Source organism: Canis lupus, chromosome 26 (genome assembly GCF_003254725.2).
Source record: "Canis lupus dingo isolate Sandy chromosome 26, ASM325472v2, whole genome shotgun sequence".
Lineage (NCBI taxonomy): Eukaryota > Metazoa > Chordata > Mammalia > Carnivora > Canidae > Canis > Canis lupus.
In genome coordinates this window covers 10,686,255-10,712,833 of record NC_064268.1, presented here as the reverse complement: position 1 = coordinate 10,712,833, position 26,579 = coordinate 10,686,255, and the positions used below count along the sequence as shown (strand labels likewise).

At 46.8% G+C, this 26,579-nt stretch overlaps 1 protein-coding gene across 7 annotated transcripts in view; it reads right to left on the bottom strand.

The window, feature by feature from the left end:
• Positions 1-1,946: 1,946 nt before the first annotated feature.
• The window catches only part of RPH3A (rabphilin 3A), a 264,940-nt gene continuing 240,307 nt past the window's right edge, over positions 1,947-26,579 (bottom strand). For all 7 annotated transcript variants that reach the window (XM_049101684.1, XM_049101685.1, XM_025474013.3 and 4 more), the window contains 9 exons: positions 24,849-24,928; positions 22,280-22,354; positions 20,711-20,820; positions 16,332-16,458; positions 13,236-13,292; positions 12,403-12,557; positions 8,680-8,761; positions 5,144-5,240; positions 1,947-4,120 (listed from right to left, as the gene is read on the bottom strand). In XM_049101684.1, the coding sequence (XP_048957641.1) occupies positions 3,990-4,120; positions 5,144-5,240; positions 8,680-8,761; positions 12,403-12,557; positions 13,236-13,292; positions 16,332-16,458; positions 20,711-20,820; positions 22,280-22,354; positions 24,849-24,928 (914 nt within the window). In that variant the 3' untranslated portion in view covers positions 1,947-3,989. The remainder of the gene's footprint in view (positions 4,121-5,143; positions 5,241-8,679; positions 8,762-12,402; positions 12,558-13,235; positions 13,293-16,331; positions 16,459-20,710; positions 20,821-22,279; positions 22,355-24,848; positions 24,929-26,579) is intronic.

The window sequence follows — 26,579 nt, the reverse complement described above, 5'->3', positions numbered from 1 at the left end:
GCCTGCCCTCAGCAAAAAGGCCTAGGTCTTTGCCGAGCAACTGGGAAATTAAGGCACATTTGTGGGTCCCAGCAACCAAGTTAGAGAATCATGATACTCTGATGTCCTACCTACAGAGTTGCAGACATAGTGACTTGCTCAGGGTCACGGTCACACAGAAAGTTTGGGCCAGGGCCAAGCTAGCTGTAACTGTCCCACGCATGATGCATGTAACTGTCATGTTCCCATGGTGCTTCCGTGTATTAAGCCAATGCCCCTAACAAACCTGATTCAGCTGAGGGGGGGACATAGCTTTTTAATCCACTTGGCCACCTACCTAGCTTGCACTGATTTTACAAGGCACCACTGGCCCCTTGACACTCCCCTTTCCCAGGCCCACTTTCATCAGCCTGATGGGAGACCAGACGTTGGCAAATTGGTCTCACCTCTTTGATCGGGTTCTTGTTGATCCCATTTTCCAGATGAGGAAACTGAGTCTCAGAGAAGTTAGGTTGCACATCTAGAAAGTGCCGGTCAGGATCTGAATACTGGACTGAGCTGATTACAAAACTGGCGTGCTGTTTTATTATCAGGAGCTTTGGATCACACCATATTGCTGCTTGCATGGTGTTTGATTTCAATGAGCGAGGAAAAGATCATTTGCCAAGTCAGGTGTACCCATATTTATGAAAACTCTCCTCGTGTATATTCATCTTGGCTTCTTTGGCGTGTCTACATTTCTGGGGAAGGAGATCAACCATTTTAGAGATGGAAATTAGCTTTCTTTTCAACTGCCCATGACAGGCCAGTGGTGGCTGCCTACAATGCTGTGTAGAGAAGGGTTCAGAGGCTGCTAGCAGGCTTTTGGGGGAAGATGCCATGTTGATTAGCAATGTCTGCTATGAGTCCAGGGAGAGATTAGTGATGTCTGCCATGAGCACAGGGCCACCAGTGTCTCCTGCTACTCCTGGGGGGACTGCATTGCCGTTCTAACTGGTACCTCTTTCCACCTGCTGGCAGTTGGCTAAATTGTAGGAAAAACAGATAGACTTTAGGGCAGTGGTCAGCAAAGTCCTGGTGGAGGTGGGAAGCACAAGGTATTCACCTAGGACGTATGTTCAAATATATTTACCCTGTCCCCAGGGAACAGTAGAGTCTGGGGGCAGGGTGGCAGGGAGAGCATGGGTAGTTTGAAAAGAAAATCTCCCCAGGTGACTCTGATATGCTTATTTCTTTCCCAGGATTGAGAATCACCCTTTTGAGGATGAGGAAAAGATCCTGTCTCTAACTTGGCCTGGAAGAGAAGTTTCTGGTGGACAGAACTGATGGCTCCTTCTGGGAAGTAACCAGCATTTCTGACCAATTGCTTAAACTCTTTTAGGATAGATGTTGGTGAGATGAAGAGGACTTCTGGGAAGTTAGTTGCCTCCTCAGCTCACTTTCAGGACTGTTGAGGGGCATCTATGAAGGCTCCTTGCAGGATGAAAGGTGCTGGAACACAAGGGAGGCATTTGGTGATATCATTAATCAGTGCATTAAGGACATCATACCAGGAGTCCAGTGAAAGAGTTCTTTTCCTGGCATTGCTGCCATGAGCCATTGGCTATATCATTCCCTTCCCTGGGCTTTGGGTTATTCCTCTGTCAGATAAGTGAGTTGATTGAACTAGGTTCTGGCTCAACCCTGTCATCTCTTTGAGCCTTGACAGTGTCTAATTCCACACCACCTGGAACTTTCCACAAGGTTAGGGTAGAAAGGAGGAGAGGATGCTGGCCCACTGTTGGATGGGCACAAGCAAAAAGCATTCTTCTAAGAGGGTGTGGAGTCAGCCCACAGGGCCAGAGACCACATCTGCTATATCCCCAAGGGCTGGACCACAGCAGACACTGACTCTCCAAATAGCATCATGTATCCTGATGGGGCAAAAGCACTTCCAGAAACAAGAAAGGAAAAACTCAGGCCACCAGTTTTTCCTGGATATTCCTACTTTATTTTTTGGCTACATCATCACAAAGAAAGGCTGTGGGTGGTTCTGCATGCACTGGAGAGCATGTGTGGATTCTAGGCAGGGAAGTGGTTACATTTATCAGGGGACACTGTGAGCTTGCTGCATGCTGATTCCAGCGCCAATACCAGCGTCAGGCTTGAGCAACGCAGCCAGCATGCTTTCTCCTAGGGGCAAACCATGGGAAGGAGGTGGGCTGAGAGTGGGCACCACGGGGACTGATGGAGGGACATGGTCAGGGGGCAAGAGGGCAGTCAGGAAGCCACTGGCCATCTTGGGGAAGGAGAAGAGCTTGGTGTTTAGAAGGTGGTTATTCAAGGCAAGAAATCAGAGCCTTCTGATGAATTGTGCAGGGAGCTGAGGGTGGAGACATCAAATGGGAGAGGTTAAAAGGTGCATCTGGAGAAAGTGAAGAGCTTTAGTGTCCATCTGATGCCGTTTATAGACAAGGGTGGGTTGTCAAACGGAGGGAGGTGATTTTCACGAGGGAAGATGATGGAAACTGGGAAAAGACAAGCCTTTCTCATGGGACAGTGCAGATTACCTGACCCCAGCCTCACATTTATAACATTCGTGCTCAGCCTTTCCTCCTTTGTATTATTATTTTTTAATTTTTTAAGAAGAAAGGCTGAATGGTTCCTGATGGAACAGTGGCCTTTGGCATCAGGATCTGTCAGTTTCTGAAGCTTCAGATTTATGATGGTATTTTATTTTCCAGACAAACTTGGTGAAGAGGGTGCAAGAGATAAACTGGGCCAGAGCCACAGACAGAGAGATTCAAGGCGATTCTAAGTGAGAGACAGGTCTCCAGAGAGTCAGAGAAGCAGAGTTGAAGAGTGCCAGGGACGCGGATAGTGTGCTGCTCATTTAACTAAGAGCAGAGGGAGGGGAAAGGCTGGGGCATTGGAGAGAGCCCCCCGACCCCAACCGAGAGCTCTGGTTTCTAAATACTGTTTGCACCTACTCGGGGAGCCCAGGGGCTAAGGAAGTCATCTATGAGGTGTCTATGCAGCTCACAGGAGGCTGCCTTGAGCTGGGGCAGTGCCAGCAGCTGGCCCAGCCCCAGGACACCTGGCTCTGCCAACAAGAGAAGTGGGTGGTTCTAAGAAGTGCGGGCCTAACTGGAAGTCAGGGTCGTGCCAGTTCAAGTTTGCTGGCCAAGCTGGTGAGGGCGTGACGCTAGGTTAACGTATTTTTTGCTGTTGCTATTTTGCCCTCTTAGAAAGAGGGAAAGGAGAAAAGAGGGAATGGACAGGGAGAGAGGAGTGTGAGGAGCTGAGAAAGAGTGTTTGGCGGGGTGTAGGGTTAGGGAGGGGGAGGGAGGGACGAGGGACAAGGTGGGTGCTAGAGAAAGGGTGTTGGGTTTTGCTAGGAAGCAAATAGGTGGCATCCTGAATGCATTTGAAGCCAGGAGGGTGTGTTCCTAGTCACCAGGGAGTTTAAACATGGTGGTCTGTTTTCCTGGCAATCAGGGGGTTTGGTGTGGAGGGGCAGTGGGGGCCTGGATGCTCTATTTCTGCCCTGTTGCTGGCCCTCACAGCCTTGTTCCGGTCTGCTGACAGCTGAGGATATACACAGACATGACACAGGAAATGCAAATTGTGTGTGTGTGTGTGTGTGTGTGTGTGTGTGTGTGTTCAAGGCCAGGAGGGTCTAAAAACAGTCCTAAATGATGAAGAAAGAACCTTTGCAGTTTACCCAGACAGAGAGATTGTTAAATTCCAGCCTCTTGTGAAAATCTCTGCATCCCTCTCCCTACTGCTCCATCCTAGAGGGACCAGAGAGGGGCTGCATTCAGGGCCCGCGCCACAGCATCACAGACAGTGGAGAAAGGTCTTTGGCAGCAGTGCCCAAGGTCAGGGGGCACCTCAAAGGCAGGCACAGGGAGGGAGAGGGTGGGGGAGGCAAAGAGAAAAGAGACCAGAGTGTGAAGGGCAGGTGGGTCAGGCTGGCGGGTAACCTGGGACAAGGGTAGGGCATGGAGCTGGGGACCTGGGGGCCCATCCTAATCACTCGACACATGGTTCTCGTTCTGTAGCTGGTGCCAGCGCTCAATCTTCTTGTCCTTGTTTTTCAGACACTCGTACCAGTGTTTTAAGCGTTCTCCCTTGGCTGAGATCCCCAGCTGGCAGCCTCCTGGAGGACAAGATGGGGAGAGAGAAGAGGTGGTCAGAGTAGAGGGACACATGGCACTCTCATCCTGGACCCAAATGTCTAGTCGAGGAAAAACTGCCACCAAGCAGTGACCCCTCCAACAACCTGGCACCCTTCTTTATGGGGGGCTGTTGTTATGCTGTTGTTATTACCACTGGCCTTCTCTACCTGCACACTAGCCACTCAAGAACTGCCATGGCTCCCTACTGCAGCCTCAAGTTGTAGCTTCACTGTCTCATTTTTTAAAGACCTTCTGTAAGTCACCACCCCATTCTCCAAAACTTGTCTGCCACTACTTCTGGGTACTCAATATTTCCAAAGAGTCAGCTTTGCCACCCACCCTGTCCAGTCCTGTGTCCACACCTTTGATTATGCTGTGTCCCTTGCCTGGAGTACCCTCCCCACCCCATCTTTTTTTCTTAAAGATTTTATTTATCCATTCATGAGAGACAGAGAGAGAGAGAGAGAGAGAGGCAGAGACACAGGCAGAGGGAGAAGCAGGCTCCATGCAGGGAGCCCGATGCAGGACTCGATCCCAGGACCCGGGGATCACAGCCTGAGCCGAAGGCAAACACTCAACCACTGAGCCACCCAGGCCTCCCTCCCCCACCCCATCTTTAATGTCTATTCTTCCTCGTCATCTGAAGGCAAGCTGGGAAAATTAGAACCTTTTTCAGGACTTAACAAATCGATTAAGGAGACTTCCTTTTCACCCTGTTTTCTGAGGCCACAGACCCTTCTGTCCTCTGGGATTTGATTATCCACTGGATATGATTTGTTAGCAAATAATCAACCATGACCCAATCCCTCAGCTGTGTAAGCCCTTTCCTATAAAAGCATCCCCAAATTGGACCCAAATCACCCAAATTTGTCCCGATGTGGTATTTAGACGATGTGGCCACCAAAAGACAAGAAGTGCCTTGAACCCTCCAAGAGAAGCCTAGATTCTTAAGGCTCTTCTTTCCTGGGAGGATGGGCTTCTCTCTGGGAGCCAGCAGTACTCACCAATGTAATCATTGGATTTGCCGATGTCATAGTCCCAGACCGAGATGTCCAGGGACTTTTTCGCCAGGTCACTATGTTTGATGTCATAGAAAAACTCCTGAATGCAGCAGAGAAAGATAGGTGAGTGGGAGGGTCCTGAGACTTCAGCATCAGAAGCTAAGAGGCTGAGCCCTAGGGGTTCAGGGACCAAAGGGAGGTCCTTAGACTGGACATTTAGGAGCAGGGGAACCCTTCTGCCCTAGCCTGACAATCCCCTTTCAACAAACATTCTGTATAACAAAGTCTCTCAAGCTCCATAATTCACGTTTCAGTGATTTTCTGAAATTGGGAAGGCTGATGGGGTTTTTCTAAGAAAGCTGCTCCTGGTCAGGTTTCCTTGAAGGCAAATGGCTATGAACTCAGTCCTTCTATTCTGGTAGCTTCTGGAGTGGGTTCTCCTCTCTCCATTATTTACAGATGAAGGGTAGTCAAGGGCCCTGAGACTGACATGAGGGGTATAGGTGCTTAGGTTTCCAGACAATCTGACTTTTTATGTGACTTTTCTGCCTAACTAGAAAATTCATTCATGTTCATCATTAAAATAAACAAGGAAACTAAAATAAAATCAAATAAAACCCAACCCTCAAAATTTGTCACCTAACCATCCCGGAATAGCCACTGCCAACATTCCCTATGAGTGACCAAATTAATGTACATTTTCAAAAAGTTAATATGAATATTAATTAGACTATTATATGAAACATTTGAATATTATAAAAATATAATATGAATATACTGCACTGTGGCCTTCTTTTCCCATTTTATAACATATAGTAAGAACCAACTTAGCGTGTTAGCAAATATTTTTCTGGCTTCATTTAATGGTTGTGTCCCTTAATCTAATGCCCAACGGTTGAATATTTAGGTTGTTTCCAACTTTCCACTACCATTAATGATATGATAAAAGGCGCACACTTTTGCAATTCAGGTATTGTGTAAATCCATGATAATTTATTTAGGATAAATTTTTGAGTCATATATCTCTGAGTTTGTAAAATTTTAAGGTAGAGAGCAGTAGATGTATACCATGATGCCATTTGTCACCAGCAAGAAAGCCAGCTATATACTTTGTTTTGTATTCTTATAAATCCTGGAAGAGGATAATATACTTGCTTCAAAAGAAGAGAAGTGGTGATAGAGGCTGGGAAAGGAGGAGAATTTTTTTTTAATTTTTATTTATTTATGATAGTCACAGAGAGAGAGAGAGGCAGAGACACAGGCAGAGGGAGAAGCAGGCTCCATGCACCAGGAGCCTGATGTGGGATTCGATCCCGGGTCTCCAGGATCGCGCCCTGGGCCAAAGGCAGGCACCAAACCGCTGCGCCACCCAGGGATCCCGAAAGGAGGAGAATTTTAACTGGATACCCTTTGGTATTTTGGAATCTTCAGATATGTGACTATATTACCTATTCCTCAAATAAATGGCACTTAAATTTTAAAATGTTAAGGCTTTTGGGGCAATTTGACAAACATCCCTTAGGCAGTTGGACCAGTTCTCTCTCTTACCCATAGCGTGTATAATTCCCCACAGGCTCACCAACACTGGGTACCAACATTTTACAGTATTTTTGTGCCAGTTTGTGACAAAACCTGGTGTCTGGCCTTGTCTCTGTTGCTAATGGGGCTTATTGGCTATTTGGATTTCTTCTTCAGTGACTCATTCAGACTCCAGGAGAGGGTAGGGCTGGACAGCAGTCATTGGCTCCTTACTCAAAATTCAGGAGTCAGAGTCAGGAAATTAGGGGTCAACTGAAAGAGGGTCCTGAGAGGAGGATGTGCTGAACTACTGGCCCATGATACTCTGAGCTCTGTTTACACAGAACCTTCTCCATGCCTGCTCATATGGGCACATGCATTTCAAAAGCAAAACAACGAAAAGCACATTGTATTGTAGTTCTCTGCCCACTTTCCAATGTTTGGTAAAAACCAATGCTAGCTGACTCTAAGCTGACATCAGATCATTGCATTCAATAGATATTTCTGGACCCCTAGTATCTGACAGGCTTGTCAACAAATAACTGAAATCCAGGGTGACAGCATGAGATGCAGGGACACAGAAAGTCTGGAAGCCCAGAGGAAAGCATATTTGACTCTTAAGGTATGACTAGGAGTCTGCCGGAGAGGAAGAGAGATGGAAGTCCAGGAAAAGGGAGCAGCCAGTGCAAAGGCTAAGAGATGTGCCAAGGAACCACATGATGTTAGTGTGACTTGAGGAGGGGAGTATAAGATGTGGCAGGGGTGGGATGTGAGTTTGAAAGGGCTTGACTGTCACACTAAGAAGTTAAGGTATCACTGCTGGGCTAAGCAATGGGGATGAAAATTTCAGATTCATTCTTTAGAAAGCTCATGCTTATGTGAGGATGGGCCAAACACAAGGATGTGAGTCAGGAGTCTTCTGCAATAGTCCACACATGAGATGCCAGACAAGAAACAGTGAGACAATAGGAAGGGGCACATTCAATGGGTATGTAGATAGTGGCCTTAGCAGGACTTGATGCTCAAGATGGACATGGGGAGTGAGCGAGAGAGAAGGCAGTGCCAATTGGGTGGATGGTAAAAGGCATCACTACCCCTATTTATTCTTTAAATTTCAAGACCACAAACTATTAGTTGGAGATGGTTTCATTCAATTTGTCTCCAAATGCAGCTTCCTCCTATGACATTCCTAATCTATAGCCTTTGTGTTTGGCTTCATTCCCCCTGGATACAAGGAACTCATCATCTATCTTTAGATAATTTAAGTGGATCTATGAGACAAAGCTTTTTTTTTTTAATATTTTATTTATTCAAGAGACAGAGAGCACAAGTAAGGGCAGAGGGAGAGGGAGAAGTAGGCTTCCCACCAAGCAGGGAGGCCGATGTGGGGCTTGGTCCCAGGACCCTGGGATCATGACCCAAGATGAAGGCAGACACTGACTGAGCCACCCAGGCACCCTAGAAAGAGCTTTTTTTCTTTTTTTTTTAAAGATTTTATTTATTCATTTTAGAGAGACAGAGGGCATGAGCTGGGACAGGCAGAGCGGGGAGGGAAAGGGAGAAAGAACCCAAAGCAGACTCTGCACTTAGCAAGGAGCCGATATAGGACTCAGTCCCACAACCACAAGATCATGACCTGAGCTGAAACCTGTGTCACCTGGGTGCCCTGAGAAAAAGCTTTTTTTTTTTTTTTTTTTTTAAAAAAAAAAAACCATAGGTCAAATGTTGTGGGTTCTTTTTTTTTTTTTTTTTTTAAGATTTTATTTATTCATGAGAGACACAGAGAGAGGCAGAGACATAGGCAGAAGGAGAAACGGGCTCTCTGTGGGGAGCCTGATACAGGACTCTATCCCAGGACCCCAGGATCATGACCTGAGCCAAAGGCAGACGCTCAACCACTGAGCCATCCAGGTGCCTGAGAAAGCTTTTTTGATGTGCTTTATAACTTTCTAGTAGGGAGCTTGTTCCTTTCTCACACACAGGAAATATCTCAGAGCATGACAAAAATGGGGCAGCCTTACCTCATTAAATTCGGGATTCAAGGTTTTCTTCTTTATTTGGGTCTTATGTTTGGCTTTCTTTCCCATGTCTGGTTTCAGCCAGCTGAAAGGAGACAAGAGATGCTATTGTGGAGGAAGTGTAATAAATAAGAGCAGCCTCTTGAGCCCAAAGGCTCCTTCCCATGTCAGGAGAATAACTGAACAAATCAGAAACTGAATCAACATTAACAATGGCCAATGTGTATCTACCGGGCACTGCAATAAGCACCTTGGGGATATTTCTTTCTCAACAAACCCCAGTGGTAGAGCTACAACCACTCATTTTATGTGCAAGGAAATTGAGCATCCAGAGAAGTTGAGACATGTGCCTCAGGTCACACAGCTGGGGACTCAAACCAGTGGTTGCCTCGAGTTGGTGCTCTTAGCCAATACTTTGTCCCATTGGATCTGATTGAAAGCCTAGATGGTGGTGCCTAGAGTTGCACAATTACCCCTTAGGCTGCCCCAAGTCCTGATGAGACTGTGACTGTACAGACAGAAAGGAGAAGATGCAAAAAATCTGTTTACAATCAAGCCTCCTCAAACTATTCAGTGGCTTCCCTTTGATCTCAGGAAAAAGTTCAAAATCCTTGATGTGGCTTTTAAGGCTCTGCATATTGGGTCCTTGCTCCAGCCCAGCCTAGTCTTATGCTATGCTCTTCACCCCACTCCCATTCACTATCCTTTCCACCTCAGGGCCTTTGCACATACCATTTCCTCTGGCTGGAAGGCTCTTCCCCAGTGAAGGCACAGTGCCTGGCACATGGTAGGTGCTTGATCAATATTTTCTGAGCAAATAAATAAAATGGGCCCAAGCCTCCTAAGAGTTGAGACATAAGGATTCTGATTAAAGCTGCCACTAGCTGGGAAACTTTGAATGTAAATGTAGCTTCGGCATGCCTCAGTTTCCCAATCTGTAAAGAGGGCAAACATTTTTTTCCCCTCACTTACAGAACTGCTTTTGAGTATAACTTATTTTATTTACTTATTTTTATTGAAGCATAGTGGACACACAATACTACATTAGTTTCAGGTATACAACACAGTGATTTGACAACTCTGTTCTTATACTGTGCTCGCCACAAGGGTAGACACCATTATCATGCAGCACTATTGCAATACCATTGACTATATTCTCTATGCTGTGCCTTCATCCCTGTGATTCATTCATTCCATGGCTGGAAGCCTGTACCTCACAATGCCTTGAGGACAGTTTTATTATTTTATTTTAATTTATTTATTTGAGAGAGAGAGAGAGAGAGAAAGCACAAGCAGGGGGAGCAGCAGAGAAAGAGGGAGAAGCAGACACCCTGCTGAGCAAGGAGCCCTATGCAGGGCTCTATCCCAGAACCCTGGGATCATGACCTGAGCCCAAGGCAGACACTTAACCAACTGAGCCACCCAGGTGCCCCTTGAGGACAATTTTAAAGAAGAAACCAAAGGGGAGAATGAAAATTATGAAGTGCTCAGCAAAGATAAAGGGCAATTTTGATTTTAAAAATCTTTATTTGATCATAAACAGATTAACGGCCTTCTGTTAGCTTTTCCCACAATGACCACCAGGGCAGCTGTTTTCCTGGTGACCACAGGATTGCTACTTCCTCTGCAGGGACGGGTGGATGGGAGAAGGGGTGGTAGGGAGAATTATTTGAGAAAAACAGTCTGCATGTGGCTGGGATGAAATAGAGTGAGGACAGCCACCTATGAGCTAATTTTCTTTTTTGGATCACATGAGAAAACAAAGTGCAGTTACCCCTAGAAATCAAATTCATCCCTGACTCATGCATTCTTTTGTTCACTAAATCCTCATTCAAAGAAAATCGGAACCAAGTCCACCCTGGCCTGATCTTTAGCCATGACCTTAAGGGGAGCACTGCATTCTATTATGAGAGGTAGACAGTGGAAGGGAAGGTCTCCCAGGCTGGAAGGAACATCAATAAACACTCTTTGCCATGAGTAGGAATAGCAGTGGTAGTGATTTATAACCATAATGGCAGATACTTATTGAGCACTTACTATGTACCAGACCCAATGACAATGCTTCTCTCAGATCTCCAGCTCTAGGGGCAAAATGGACTGGGTACTGGGTTCCAAACTCATCACTATGTTCTCACTGTGGCTGCGCTGGCCCCTGGCTGCTCCCAGCCAGTACCTGGGCTGGCAGGGGCAGGAGGCAGCCCCGCTGCCAGAAGATGCAGGGCTCCTCCAATGAGTGACTTGGCACTCAAACATTCCCCATCACCTGAGCTGAAACTTCCCCAGAACCGTACTGCAATCTAAGACTTTTCCTGCTTAGCCATCCTCCCAGCCCTCTCCTCCCTATCTGCTTTCCCTCTGGTCCTCCTCTGGCTCCCTCTTAGCTTTTCTTCACAGGCATTTCCCCCAATAAATCTCTTGCACATCTCATTTAGCCTTGGTGTCCGCCTCTTAACCTAATGACCAAGATTATTCTTCCCATTTTACAAATGAGGCCATCAAGGCCCAGAGATATGAAGGCACCAGCCAAAGGTCACACAGGTAGAGAGTACTGAAGGCTGTTGGCTCTAAGATTCAAACCCAGGCAGTCTGGACCCAGAGCCCAGGCTTTCAACTATATCCACAGAAACACACAGATAGCTGCCACAGGCAATGGAGAATTCCATTGAGAGTAGCCAAATATTTCTGTACCAGGCACATTTCTAATTGCTTTCTATATGAGATCTTATTTGAGCCTTATGTCTCGTGCCCATTCTTGGAAATAATTAGAAACCGTCTCCATTATGCCAATGAAGAATCTGAGGTTTGGAGCGATTATGAAAACTTGCTTATAGTTATATGGCTAGCGGCTGGCAGCGATGGGAGTGGAACCCCACGTTTGATTCAGTGGTGGCCGTGAGAATGTGCTGGGCAGACCTCAAGCTAGAGCATACCTGGCTGAGGCTCTGGCAGCTGCACTTGGAAACCCAACCCTGTTCGTGCCAAGGCCCTGCTCCCTGCTGAGGAGTGAAGGTGGCAGGAATATTACAGTGGTCCCGCTCTTAGGAGACAGGGGACTTATCTGAGGGCTGGGTTTGGCCTTGAGGACTCTGATGGCCTTGCCGCACTTGCATCCGGGGTGCTTCCACTGGCCCTTGTCTCTCCCCTCTGCTCACGTGAGTCAGACTCACATGGCGGTGTAACAGCTCTCTCAGCTCCCTCACTCAGGCATTTCCACTAGTGAAGCCCTTGTCTGTTGAATCCCATTGTGGCATCATTCCAGAGGCTCTGGACTCACACAAATAACATGTCTCTCTGACTCCCCATGGTGGAGATTATGGGAATAGCCCAACGTCTAAGGCCTTTTTCTTTGAGCATTTCCAGACTGCATCTGGAAAAAGCTGGATTGCTTCTTTGGTGGTGGGGCTCTGGACTCCTGGAGAGACATGCTGCTGATTCTAGGGGGCTCCAAATGGGGTAACTGCAATCTCATCGACTGCCTCTCTCCCACCAGAGGAGACAGAGCCCACAAAACTCCTCCTATGGGTGAGTGACACACCAGTCTGACTATCTGAGACTCCAGACTCCTACTCTAGCCAGTTCTGGGCATCATCTCACTGTATGACCTTGGGCAGGCTCATTTCCCTCTCTGGGCCTCAATGTTCAATGATCTTGGGGAAGGGCTCTGGTTCTCCCTTTGCAAGGATCTAGGGCTCCCTCTGGGGTCCATTCACATTCCCAATGACTCACAGCTTGACGAACGGATCTGAGTAGCCATTGGCGTCCATGGCGGCCAGGTGCACACAGCGTATAATGCCCACGATGAGGCCTCCCTGCTGTGTGCTGTACATAAGGGACACCAGGATCTTGCCGCGTTCCTCTATGTCACCAATACGTTCCACCTGCTGCAGTAGGAGAAGAGGGCATGTGGGCCCAGGAAGGGGAGGAGGCCATGCAGCTGGATGGATGGCGAGCATTAGGGAGGAGCCTGTGGACAGTAGGAGGAGCTGGCCTGCCACAGAGTGCTCAGCACCACGAACAGCAGTCTCAGGGAGCCGCAAGTGGTGACAGCAACACTGGTGGAAGGCCAAGGCACATGAGGGTGGGGGGCTTTACTCCCACTTAGACATAGAGTCCTGAGTTCCAGTGTGACTCTGAGCTCATATTTGCCTGAGTCAACCAGTCTTCTCACAATTACAGTCCCTAGGGTTGCACGAGGGCCCTAGACAAACAGCACAAACAAGTAGCCCAACCCCAGCCTCTGGCAGCCTGCCCTATGTCACCCCAGAGGGAGGGAGGGTGGCATCGCTCTGGTCCTGACGAACTGCCAGCAGAGCTTCTGCCAACAAGATGCGGGAACTCAAGGGTGTGAGAGGGTGGCCTTTCCCCACTACGGGGGCTCCAGGTGGGAAGAGCATCCACTTGATCTCATGTTCTAATGCCTTGGGCAAGGGTACCTCTCTCATGGTAAACTGAGGACAGGCAACTGGTTTTAGGAGAAAGAATAAGAAAGGGGTCAGGAGGGGGAAAAAAGTGTGATGGTGGACCCCAACCGTAGCTTCAATACCCTACTCAGTGCTCACCTCCTCCTCATAAAGGGCCATGCCTCGGGCTGACCCGGTGGTTCCAGCACGCTTCATCTTAGAGGAAGGAAACAGAAAGGAAGGATAACATGAGTTTATGAGGCTCATCTCCCTACATAAGAAGGACCAGAAAACCCTCACCCTTCCATTAACATCCAGAGCCATGAGGGTGGATTCTCCAAGCTTCTCGGCCCTCCAGCTTTTCCCCTTTTAGGTAAAGTTTATATAACTTTGACCATTTGACAGACCATGTTAATGCACACCAGCCTATGACCTAGGATGTATTACTAACCCATTTTACAGATGAGGAGACTGAGGATCAGAGTGGGTAAGCCACTTGCCCAAGGTCACACAGCCAACAAGTGGCAGAGTGCCTTATACATAAAATGGATAAGATTTCATCTGTTTTGGTAGAAGTGGCCCAGGGATCTTGGGTCTGAGCCACAAGCTACTTCTTCCCCTATGGCTCCTAAGGTCCTTTTGGAGGATTCTAGGGCTCTGGGGGAAACACTATGTGAAAAGCAGTGACTAAATCCAACCTCCCCACTTTAGGGATGAGGACAACTGAGATCCAGAATAAGAGGACATAGCACTTATGAGACCCCTGCCCTTGGTGGGCAGAGTTGGTGATGGGAAGGTTAAGGGCAAAGAGCAAAAGAGATGAGCAGCAGGGTCTCATGGCTGCTCCGGGTCTCTGCCTGCCCTGCCACCTTCGTGCCTTTGGGGCTGGCTGCACCCCCATAGCAAGATGGGCAGACTCAGGAGCTGACAACCGAGATGGGGGCCCGGCCACTGTCCTGACCAACTTGACTCATGGACTGAGGGATGGAAGGGGGTGCTTGAAGAAACAACTGTTACAGGCAAAGGCCCAGAGGAAATGCTTCACTCTTGATGATTTATTTGGAGCCTGGGGTATGGTGTAAATAGCTCTTTGTAATTTGCTTTGTAGTGTCTTGTTCTTTTGCTTGTGCTACACAAATACGGTGTGGCATACAGATATTCTATCCCTGGGCTGGCCATCTGGTGGGAGGATGCTGCAGGATTTCCCCTCCTGCCCCCCCGACAGTGTCCCCATGGGGAGCTGGCCCGCTGCCCAGGGGGAGCAGGAGCCCTGGTGGTTGCAAGGGAGCTGGGCTCTGGCTGGTGCTGGAGAGCACAGCCACTGACTTGTGGTATGACCTTGCCAGCTTACTGGCCTCTCTGGGCCCAAGCTGGCCTGTATGTAAAAGGGGCAGATTGGATTATCCCTAAAAATACAGATTGGTGGGTCCCACCCTATCTCACTAAGTCAGGATCTCCAGGGAGATCCCCACAAATCTTAGTTTGTAAAGCTCTCGTTTAAAAATCTCCAGTTGAGAACTGTGTCGGCAGCCACCACGGCTCGCTGACACCAGCACCAGCACCGTCTCCAGCCACGGAGAAGGAGGGGAATTAAGGAGGTCTCTGGGCCGTGGCACGTACTGCCCACAAATCGGCCAGTGGTAAAGCACAGAGGAAGCAACTGGCTACAAAAGCCACTCACAAGACCTCACCCTCTACAGAAGGGATGAAGAAACCTCATGGTTACAGGCCTGGCACCGTGGCCCTCCGTGAAATTAGACATTATCAGAAATCCACTGAACTTCTGATTCACAAACTTCCTTTCCAGCGTCTGGTGTGGGAAATTGTGCAGGACCTCAAAAGAGATCTGTGCTTCCAGAGTGTGGCTATGGGTGCTTTGCAGGAAGCAAGGGAGCCTACCTGCTGGATCTTTCTAAAGACACCAGTCTGTGGGCTCTCCATGCCAAACGTGTAACCACTGTGCCAAAAGACATCCAGCTGGCACGCCACCACATGAAGAACACGCTTAAGATTCCACTATGATGGAAAACACCTCATTCTTTAAAAAAAATTTTTTTTCTTCCTGTTATCAGTAGTTCAGAACGTTAGATGTTTTTTCTTCCATGTGTGTGAATTTTTAACAAATGTGGGGACCTAAAGCATGAATGCAAGTCAGTTCCAGTAAATACCTTTTAGTAGGTTCAACTTTATAATGGTGATAAATAAATCTGTTATATTTTTCTAGACAATGCCAGCATTTGGAATTTTATTTTATTTTATTATTTTAAACAAGTAGATTTCTTATTGATGGCAGCTAATTGGTGTTTGTGATATTTATATCATACAGTAGATTCCAGCGACTAGACATTCACTGTACTTTTCTGAGTTGTCCTACATGCAAATACATGTTTTTAATGTTGTCTGTCTCTTGTGCTGTTCCTGCGAGTCTGCTATTAAAATACATTAAACTATAAAAAAATCAAAATACAAATCTCCAGTTGATTTTGAGGTACAGCCCAATTGGAGAGCTTTGGTTTGGTTCCTGTTCTTTCCCAAAAGGCGAGCACCCCACCTAGCAGTTACAGCTTCAGTGCTTTATCTGTACTCCCACATTAATCCTTAGAAGACTCTAAGAAGTTGGTGTCTACATTATTCCATCTGACAGGCGAGAGAACTAAGGCCTTGAGAGGTTAAATAATTTGGCTCAGATTATAAGTGGCAGGGCCTGAGACTCAGATCCAGGGAGTCTGGCTCCCTGTAGACCTGCATGGTGCTTTATGAATTCACGACGGACAAAAGTGAGCAAGGCAGAACTATTTTCTCTGATAACAACAGTTAATTTATGAGTCCTTATTATACACTAGGTTCTGTTCTGATTATATCTTTCATACGACCCTCCTCTGGCACAAATCCTGTTATAACACCCATTTTGTAGACAAGAAAAACCGAAGCTCAGAAGAGTTCAGACCCTTGGCCAAGACCAGGGAGCAGGAAAGTGGTAGAGCCAGGCTTTGAATCCAGGCAGGCCACACTGCCACACCACATGGCCATTCCCAGTTTCACCCAGGAGGACTCTGACGTCAGAGAAGTGATGCTGGCACAGGGTTAGTAAAAAGGCAGGGCTGGGATGCAACCCCCGTGTTCTGACCTGAACTCTCCCTCCCACCTCTACTGTCAGGCCCCCTGCCGATCTATCACCCCCTTCACAGGCCCAGAGGAAGGCCCCAGCCCCCCAACCCTTCTTCCCCATCACACCCTCTGGGTAAAGGCACTCACTGGGATCACTCGCTCCAGACAGATATTGAAGTTCTTTTTCTGGTTGGGCTTCAGTTTCTTGAGTGAAAATCTGGTCTCACCGATAAACTCGTTATGGCCAAATTTGTCCTCATCACAGACAGAGATCCTGCGATCAACATAAGGGGTGGGGAGAGAATGAAGAGCTTATATTGAGCAACTACTGTATACCAAGGGCTATGATTGATACTGGCAGGGCATGCTTAATGTGCATAGGAATATTTCAGTTTCAAGCACTACACTACTACTACAACAAACAAGTACTCTGTTTCTTCTTTATTACAGTGTAACTTATAAGCAGCAATGTGCCCAAATCTTAAATTTATAGCCTGCTGAGTTTTTGCATATCCATACACCGATGTAACCACCATCCAGATCAGGATGTAGAACATTCTGGCTCCTGGAAGACCCTCCTGGTCTAGTCATGACCTCCCTTAAAGATAACCACTATCTTGGCCTCTGGCAAGATTCATATTATCTTGTTTTGGACCCTCATATAAATAAAATGAGGTAGTATGTCTTCTTTTATGCTTGGTTTCTTCTGTTCAGCATTACGTCAGTGAGCTTCATCCATGTCTATAGTAATTTGTCCTTTTCACTGCTGTATAGTATTCCGTTGTGTAACTATACCATAATACTTCTGCTACTTATGGGCATTTAGTTTTGGCTTATTTCTAGCTTTGAACTATTAGAAATAAAGCTGCCACAGAACATCCACATCTGAATCTTTTTGTATGTACATGGATATATTTCTATGTGTATCTTCCTAGGGATGGAAATGCTGAGTCACAGCTACACAGAAGTTTAGCTTCAGTAGAAACTTCTAAACAGTTTTCCAGAGTGGTTCTACCAATTAGACCCCACCAACAGCTCAAGCATTTTTGCTAACTTTGACTTTGTCAGTCTTTAATTTTAGTCTTTCTGAGTGAGCAATAGTATCTCACTGTAGTTTTAATTTATAGTTCCCCGGTGATTAAGGAATACTTTATGGCCATTCGAGCATCCTCTTTTGCAAAGTTAGGCCAGGAGCTTAGTTAACCTCTCCTTCTTTAATTTGTCCTCCATGCAAACATCTGGGTTTCTTACTTTAAAGAGGAGACTGGAGCCCAGAGAGGCTGAATACTTTTTCCCTGGTAAGGAGCAGAATCAGGATTTGAATTCAGGTCTCTGTGAATCCTCAAACACTATATTGCCCTTTGTTATCTACTCTGCACAGCACTGAGTAGAAGAGAGGCACACAGAGAAAGGGCAGGTCATGGAAAGGTCCCTCAGGAAGCCAAAAGGACTAGTCACAACATAATTCAGTCTGACATACACCAAAGGGAAGGAAGGATGTGTCCTCCTGGCAGTCTAGAGGACAGGCAGGGACTTAATGTTATCTTCCCCCTTGACCATCAACATTTATTGAACAATGTTTGAAGTGTTGGAGGGCGAGAAAGTTGTCTCTACTTGGCTGGTGAGCACGTAGCCAATCCCCTCCCTCTGCAGGGCAATCAGTGTGCCTCCAAAGACTTCATAAACATCATTTTTGAACCAACAATGCCAGTTCTAGGAATTTATCTCAAAGACATAAGAAGTGTAAAAATATTTAACAAAGATGATTATCCTCTTTATGTTTCTAGTTGTGAAAAAGCAGAAATAATGTATGTATTCTATAAGGGGGAATTACTTAAGAAAATCATGAAATAACCATAAAAATGTAACTGTATATATGGAAAATAGTGTTGTGATTAGTCAACAGGGAAAGGCAGAACCAAAATGCAACACCACTATATACCTGCCAGAAAAGCCAAAATGAAAAAGTATTGATGAGGTTGTGGAGGAACTGGGACTCTTGTACATTGCTGGGAGGAGTGTCAAGTGCTATAATTGCTATGGAAAATTGTCAGTTTCTATTAAAGCTGAACATATATATATACACTATGATTCAACCTTTACACTCCTAGAAAGAAAATCATGCATAATACAATATCACTAGAATGTTCCTAGCAGTACTATTATAATAGCCTCCAAATGAAAACCAACCAAATGTCCATTAACAGTAGAATGAATAAATAAAAGTGTGGTATAATTGCACAATCGGATACTACAGAGTGATAAGATGGGGTGTCTCAATGGCTCAGTTTGTTGAATGTCCAATTCTTGATGGATCAGGTCATGATCTTGAGGTCATGGGATCAAGCCCCTCATTGGGTTCTGTGCTCAGCAAGGAGTTTGCTTGGGATTCTTTCCCTCCCTTATCCTTTGTCCCTCTCACCCCAGTGTGCTCTCTCTCTCTCTCTCTCTCAAATAAATGAATAAATCCTAAAAAAAATAGAGTGACAAGAATCAACAATCTACAGCTACACACAACTTGGGCAAGTATCAAATACAATATTAAGTGAAAGAAGACAGACACAAAAGAGTCATGCTCTACCATTCCATTTATGTAACGAACAAAACCAGACTGAGTTCATTTGTCCTTTAGAAGTTAGATAGTGAACACCCCGAGGGGAAGGTCCTCACTAGAGGGATGGCACCGGGGCAGGGTGTCTGTAGACTGGGAATGTTCTGTTCTCAGATCCCAGTATGTTCACTTTGCAAAAACTCATCAATCTGTAGAGTTTTTATGTGTGTATTTTTCTAAATGGATGTTACCCTGCAATAAAAATGTTTACTTAGAATTATGGTGTAGTGGGTGGGAATGTACATGGAGAAGCCAATTTAAAAAGCAGTTTGTATGACTTGTAAAAAAACAAACATGTACTATCATCCAACAAATGTTACCCTTTAGCTTCTATCCTAAGGAAACACTAGTATATACACATGGATGCTTGTTGCAACTTTGTAAAACAGAGAAGCTGGAAAAAAACTAAATGTCCTTCCACTGGGCACTGCCTGAATCAACTGATAAATATTTACATAAAGTTTAAAAACACGCCTGGGGTTCCCGGGTGGCTCAGTTCGTCAAGTGTCCCAACTCCTGATTTCAGCTCAGGTCCTGATCTCTGGGTTGTGAGATCAAGCCCTATGTCAGGCACCCTACTCAGAGAGGGGTCTGCTTGAGATTCTCCTTCTCCCTCTGTCCCTCCCCACCACTCTTTCTCTCTTTCAAATAAATGAATAATCCTTAAAAATTTTAAAACCATGCCAGACAATACCATCATTGTTTATTGATACATAATCATGTAGCTGAAACACCCTTGGGAATGACTCCCATAAGTTTCAGTATGGTGTTTAGCCCAGAAGAGGAAGGGAGAAAAGGGGGGAGGGGGCATTCAAGAGAGGCTTCAGTTCTGCATCTGAAATGCTTTCTTTCTTGAAAATAACAATTTAAAAAGCCAAAGTACATAGAGAAAAATATTAAGATTCTCTGAAAGACTGAGTATTGAGTTTGTGGATCTTTGTTTTATTATGTTTACACTTTTATATTTGTAATATTTCATTATAAAACATTTTTAAAATCTGGGATAAACCTTTCTGCGTGATACTCTGAAGCAGTCAAATATTAGGCAGATATAAATATCTTCCCATGGTTACAACTCCAAGAGATATCATTAAGAGAAAAGTTCCAAAAAAAAAAAAAAAAAGAGAAAAGTTCCAGATCTATACAGTGTGATACTTTTTGCATTGTAAACAGTAATAGGAATATGCACACACTCAAAGTAGTAGGAATATGCCTGTAGTCACTCGCTCACCCCAGACTGGTGGAGGAGACTAACGTTTATCTTTTTTAATTTTTTAAAAAATATTTTATTTATTTGGGAGGAGAGCAGAAGAGAGAGAGAGAGAGAGCTGGGGGAGGGGTGGAGGGAGAGAGAGAAGCAAACTCTGCATTGATCAGGGAGTCCGATGCTGGGCTGGATGCCAGGACCCTGAGATCATGACCTGGGCCAAAGGCAGACACTCCACAGCCTGAGCCACTCAGGCACCCCTGTGGAAAACATTTAAAAGAAGCTTTGCCTTTTCTATTATTTTTTACAAGAAAAATGTATTTACTTATTACATAATTAAAAATGAAGTTTAACAAAACACTATAGGAGAATATAAAATGGCATCAATATATTGTTAAGGGAGGCTGATTAATTATTAGAATGGTCCATTTTTAGAAATGCTTAATTTTATAAGAATCTTTTGCACACCTATGTAAATGCACACACACAAATACATACAGATGCAACCTGAACGTCCAGACACCAAGATGTTAAGATTTTTGTGTATCTGTATGTTCAAAAGTTTCTACTGGAAACATACACAATTTTTGTAGAAGAAAGAAAGAAAGAAAAAACTATGCAGGTATGTTTTAAAGAGCGGCCTCTGGCAGCTGCACATCTCAATCTGCCCAGCTTTGGCCTCCTCTCTGCCCCCCGCCCAGCAAGTACCTGAGGGTCTTCCTCTGCATGTCCTCATCTGTGATGCCATGATAGACAAGGGTCTCATTCCAGACAGGGTTCCGGGTGTTCCGCAGGGTTTTTGTACGAAGCTTGTTGGACTAGAGCCCAGAGAGATGCACAGACAGCTGCCTTGGTAGAGAGCCAGCCCTGCAGCCCCATCCATCCTTTGGGTTGACTTGGGGCGGTGGGTGGGTGATGTAATAGTCTACTCCTCTCACAAGTGTCCGGGGGCTCAGTTGCTCCCCAATGTATGCTTTCTGTTAGTGGAGGGTCCCCAATGCTGGCTATGACCATCATCATTGCTGGACACTGGGCCACCCCTCCCTCCATGTGCTGAGCCCTCTCTTTGAACTTTATATTAAAAAGCAGAGACATCCTCCTTTGATGAAAAAAAAAAGTACAATTTATAGGCTAGAAAGGCAGAAATAAAGAGTCACCCACTTATAGGCAGTGAAGAAACAGTTTCTGGGAGGTATTGAAATAGTTTCTTGTGTTACGAAATAGCATCCTTCATGCCTGAAAGTCCTCAGGGGACGAGGCTTTCATTTTACTCTAAGAAAGACAGCTAAAAATACACTATATCCAGAAGAAGTGGCCTGGTGACAAATCTAATTCGTACTAACATGTAAATGGCTCACTGGACACTTCGGCAAAGAAAGCTTGGATTCAGAAGTGAGCAAAGTAGAGAGTCTTGAGGAAAAGCAAAGTCAGTGGGGAGTTAGAATGAATAGTGGCCAAACACTTCACAGTTTGGCCATGGCCAGGTGAGGGACTCTCCTTTCTTGATCCAAACAAAGAGTGAGAGACTGTGTGTGTGAACGCACGCATGTGTGTACTCTTTGTGTTATGGGGCATTTCATACTTGCAGAGATTTTTAACAGCCATTTCTCCAAGATCATGCAACCAAGTGTACAGCTGCCCTTGTTTTTTAGGACATGTATGTCCAATGAACACAACAAAGCAGAAAATAAAATCCAGGAAAGTCCCCCTTCATCTCTAGCCCTGGGCTCTGAGTGGGTCAAACCAAAGAGAGGAGAATTAGTTCCATCGTCCTTCCCCAGAGCAAGGTAGTGACATGCAGGTGAGCGAGCTGGAAGGAGAGGGAATGGTGGGTGGGACAGTGGTGTATTTTCACTCGGTAACAGAACATTTTCTTAAGTGCTTAGCACTACAGCCTGGAGAGAGTTATTCATTTCTATTGAGAGATGAGAAAGATTTGGGACATAAAGTGAGTGGGGGAGGGGGGCCATGGTCAACACTGGGTAGCCCCTGCAGCTATCTGAGCAGACGGATGGCATAATAGGGGTTCCTGCCTCTCTCCTGGCCTTCAGCAGCTCCCTGAATCCCATATTTCTGGGTTGGAGAAATGGGCAGAGCTGCCCCTTGAGGGAGAGTGACTCTCCGCTACCCCTCACCCCTTGCAAGGATTTTGCCACTCAGGAAGGAGGGGAATTTGGGGCCAGATAAGGGGGCTATTTTAGGCTCTGAGCTGGGAACCTTGGGTGCCTGCCAGGGCCCATGTGTCCAGCCTGCCGAGAGGCCCAGGCCATATGGTACCTTGCTAGCTCCTGGCAGGAGATGCAGCTTAACGTAGGGATCAGCCAAGCCATTGGAGTCCATGGGCTTCAGTCCCTGCAAGAGAAAAGGCAACAGCCTGAGGGCCTTGGGAGGGCCTGGCGCTCAACTGTCAGAGGCAATAGGCACAGCCCCTGACATCTGTCCTGCCCGTCGGTCCACCCGTGTGCTTCCTCTTCTGAAGACAGAGAAGGGAAATGGAGTATTTTGGAAAAAATGCTGGAATCAGGCAGACAGGGTTTGGAGCCTGGCCATGTCACTTGCCAGCTGTGTGACTTTAGGCAAGTTCCTTAACCTCTCTGAGACTCATTTTCCTCATCTGTCAAACAGGATAATAGTATTTGCTTCATGGAGTGGTAAGACTAAACATGGTTATACCCATAAAGTGCTGGGTACAGAACCTGGCACACAGTGATTGCTGCGTCAAGGCTGGACTGTTATTCCAAGCATGGAAAGAGATGTTCCAGAACAAGAAGGATGAGAGAGAGAGAGAGAGAAGGAGAAGCTGGGGAAAGGGGAAAGTTCTGGCCCTGGCCCCTGCACTCATTTCTGAGACTTCAGTTTTTCCATCCATAAAATGGGGATCACAATGTCTACCCACTGCCACCTCTCCCAGAGCCTGAATGAAGCTCAAGTGAGACACTGTGGGGGGAAGGGAGTTTGTCTGGGATAGGAATTCAATTAATATGTTTATATGAGCAAATTCCTGGGGCCCAAACATACTCTGTCCCTCTACCTATCCCAGGGCTGGACAGGTGTCCTGCCTCTAGGCTCCCACTGTTCCTTCTCACAGCACTAATCCCACATTATGGGCAACAGGGAAAGGGTGCTGCAGAGTGGGGCCCAAGGGGGAAAGCTGGCAGAGTAGCCTCGTGGGTAAAAGCCCAGGCTCTTGAGCTGGGCTACTACACTGGTTCAAATCCCTAGCCCTGCCACTTCCTAGCTACTGTCATCTGGGCGAGTCACTTAACCTCTCTGTAAGATGGGAATGACGACAGAACCTGCGAAGATTAAGTAAATCATCCGTGGAAAGCCCCAGAAGGTGTATACCACCAGGGAACACGCAGCCACTGCTTCTGGGCCATGTCCCCGACGTGAGCCCAGGAGGGCAGGGCCAGTCCTCGCTCACTCCGGGCTCACCAGTGTTCAGGCAGTGCCCCGCACAAAGCAGATCTTCAGTGAACCTCTCTGGAATGACTATTGGGATTGCCAGGTTGTGAATGGGCAGACACTATTGCTTTTGAAATCTGAATGAGAACGTCTTTGTTTGGGGTCTGCTCATGCCAGCTAAACAAAGTTACTGCCACAGCCGAACATCTTACACACTCGTCTCATCTCCGTCACCTGCTCAGCCCAAGGGTGCATGCGAGTTTTCTGTAGTCCTGTCTCAAGGGGGTGTAATGGAGTGGCTCTCCCCCATTTCGGAGCTGAGGGAGGGGATGGATGGATGGGCACGGAGTGGGACCTTTCCATCTGGATGCAAATCCAGCGCTATCCCTACCAGCCGTGTGGCCTCTGGCTTTCCCCGAGACTCAGTTTCCCATTTTGTACAACAGGGCCGATAAATGATCCCTACCTACGAGGTTCCCAGGAAGATGGATGAAGGTCATGAATGTGCTCCCCTCACCGTGCTGCTGCAGCACGTAGGCCCTTGCTACAGTGACTAACACAAAACAGGTGCTCAGTAAAACCTGCCGAAGACGGGCCTGGGGTGTGTCTAATCTAGGAGTTGTGCTAAGCACTAGCCTCACTTATCATCCAAACTGGGAATTTTTAATTATTCCGGCCAGCTTATGGGCATGGCTAGGGACTGTCCTGGGCAAATGGGAATGTGTGGCTGCCTTACATGTCATACCCAGTCGTCCCTCTGGGAGAGGCACATTATCATCCTGGATTTACAAATGGCACATTGAGGCTTGGCGAGGTTAAGTAACTTTCCCCAAATCACACAGCTGGGGAGCAAGGGAGCTAGGATTTGAACCCAGGAAGCCCGCTTCCTGGGCCTTGCTCATGCTTCCACATGGGCTGGGTGTGTGGCGGGGGAATCTCCAGTTAGTTTCTGGGATCGCCCGGCATCATCCAGCTCTCCTCTGGCTCTGGAGCTGAGCTGGCTCCACCCGCCCCCCCAGCCCCACAGCAGGGAGATGTCCTTGTCTCTGTGGTAATGGGCTCCCCCCTTCCCACTGCCGCTCCAGCTTGACAGTCCCATGAGCAGAAGGAGCTATTCGGTGGGCATGTCAACCGTCAAGTCAGGCTGTCATCGCTGCCCGGACAGCACCCTCCAGGGGCTGTGGTTGGGGCTGGGCAGACTTCTGCTCTGCCCTTGGAGCGCGACTGCTTCCACTCCCAGGAGGCAGCTACAGCTCAGTGAAAATCCCTTGGGATCACCCCTCAAGGAAGTCCTCCAAAGGAAGGGTCCATGGCTAATTCCTGCCCCTTTCTCATTACCGTCACTGTCACAGATTGACAGGCCTGTAACCCACATCATCCCCAAGCAGCCTAGAAACGCCAGAGCATCCCAAGTGGTCCCCAGCCCTGGCTCCTGGCTTACCTTGGCTTTTATGATGGTGCAGTTCAGGGAGCTGTTGTCCTGGTCGTAGAGAAGACTGAACTCCAGGGCACCCAGGGTGGCTGGAGGGGGCAGAGGCAGGAACCAAGGGAACATTCGTGCAGTCATTCAACAAACATCTCCTGAGCACTTACCATGTGCCCAGTCTGGTCTGGGCATTGAGCCTACAGAGGGGAAGCCTCGGTCCCTGCTCTGGACACCCCATCCTGGTGGACCCTCCTCTACTTCGGAGCCCTCAGCACACCTGTGATCAGTCAATCATGTATGTAATTGCTTAGTTAATGACTTCTGACCGGCTAGACGGAGAGCCCCATGAGGGCAAGGGCTGTGACTATCTCATTCACTGTTGTGTCCTCACTGGGCATAGCGCTGGGCACATGGTGCTCACTTATTTGCTAAAGGAATAACAGCATTTGCTCTTGCCTCTGCCTGGCATTCTCTCCCCCTCTAGATCCTCACATGGCTGGTGGCTTCCCATTATTCACATCTCAGCTTAAATATCACCTCCTCAGAGAAGCCCTCCCTGCTCATCACTCCTAAAGCAGCCACGATCATGCTCATTGCCCAATTTTATTTCCTCCTTGTTGTGCTATCTCCATTTGAAGTGAACTCATTGGTAGATTAACTATTTCTATCCACTAGAGTGTTAGTTCCACTAGCTCACTCATTTTGGCTGTTTTTCTTTTTCTGCTTGTTTTGTTTTTTTTGCCATGGTGTCCCTAGTATCTGGGACTTTGGGGGGTACATAGTATGTGCTTAATAAAATACTTGTCAACTATAGAGTTGAGTGAATAGTACATAGTTGAATACAGTGATAGGTTTGTTATAAATCACCGGGGGCAGACGTAATAGGAACAGATACAAGCTGGGAGGGATCATCTAGGCTTGGCAGGTCAGTGAGGGGACATTTACACAGGAGGAAGGAGCAGTGGATGCTGCTCAGGAGTACCAGTGTGCAGAAGGGCAGAAAGGTGGGCACAAAGTAAGTACTCAGCAGGTATTGGTCATTAGTACCTCTGATGTGCATAGTACATCATCATAATCCCTCTTGTGGTGTTTAGCACCACATAATAATAACGATTGCAGGTTTATGAAGCACTTTCCCAGGAGGTATTCCGTGTACCCTCCCCTCAGCTGTGTGTGGGAGGCAGTATTCGCTTCCCATTTTACACCGAGGAGAGGTGACATGATGGGCCAAAGCCGGGCCACTGATTTTAACTATGGGTTCACTTCCCCTGTATGTGTCCCGTCTGTCCACCTGACCAGGAGCTCCTGGAATGCCCCCAGCCCCACAACACATATTGGATCCATCCGTGTCTCCCTCCAGTTCACAAAGGCGACCCCAGCTCTCCCCTACTGCTCAGACACACCCAGGATAAGTGTCAGTGGTGTGTGTGTGTGTGTGTGTGTGTGTGTGTGTTCTTAGGACTTTGGGTCTGAGTGGGCAAAGCCCAGAACAGGCACTTTACAAGTCACTGAAGGGATGGATGCAGGAGGAAATGTCTAGGAATTTTAAAATTATGGTTAAGAAATTATTTTTAGAAGAGTTTGGAGGCTATTAAAATACATATGTATATATACATAGAAGTGAAATGCTGGGTCATGTGGTACTCGTTTGCCTTGTTGAGGAACCACCAAACTGAACATCTGAACATTGCAAATGCAGTTGAATCGTACTCTTCAAAATGATTTAGATGGTAACTTTGACGTTAC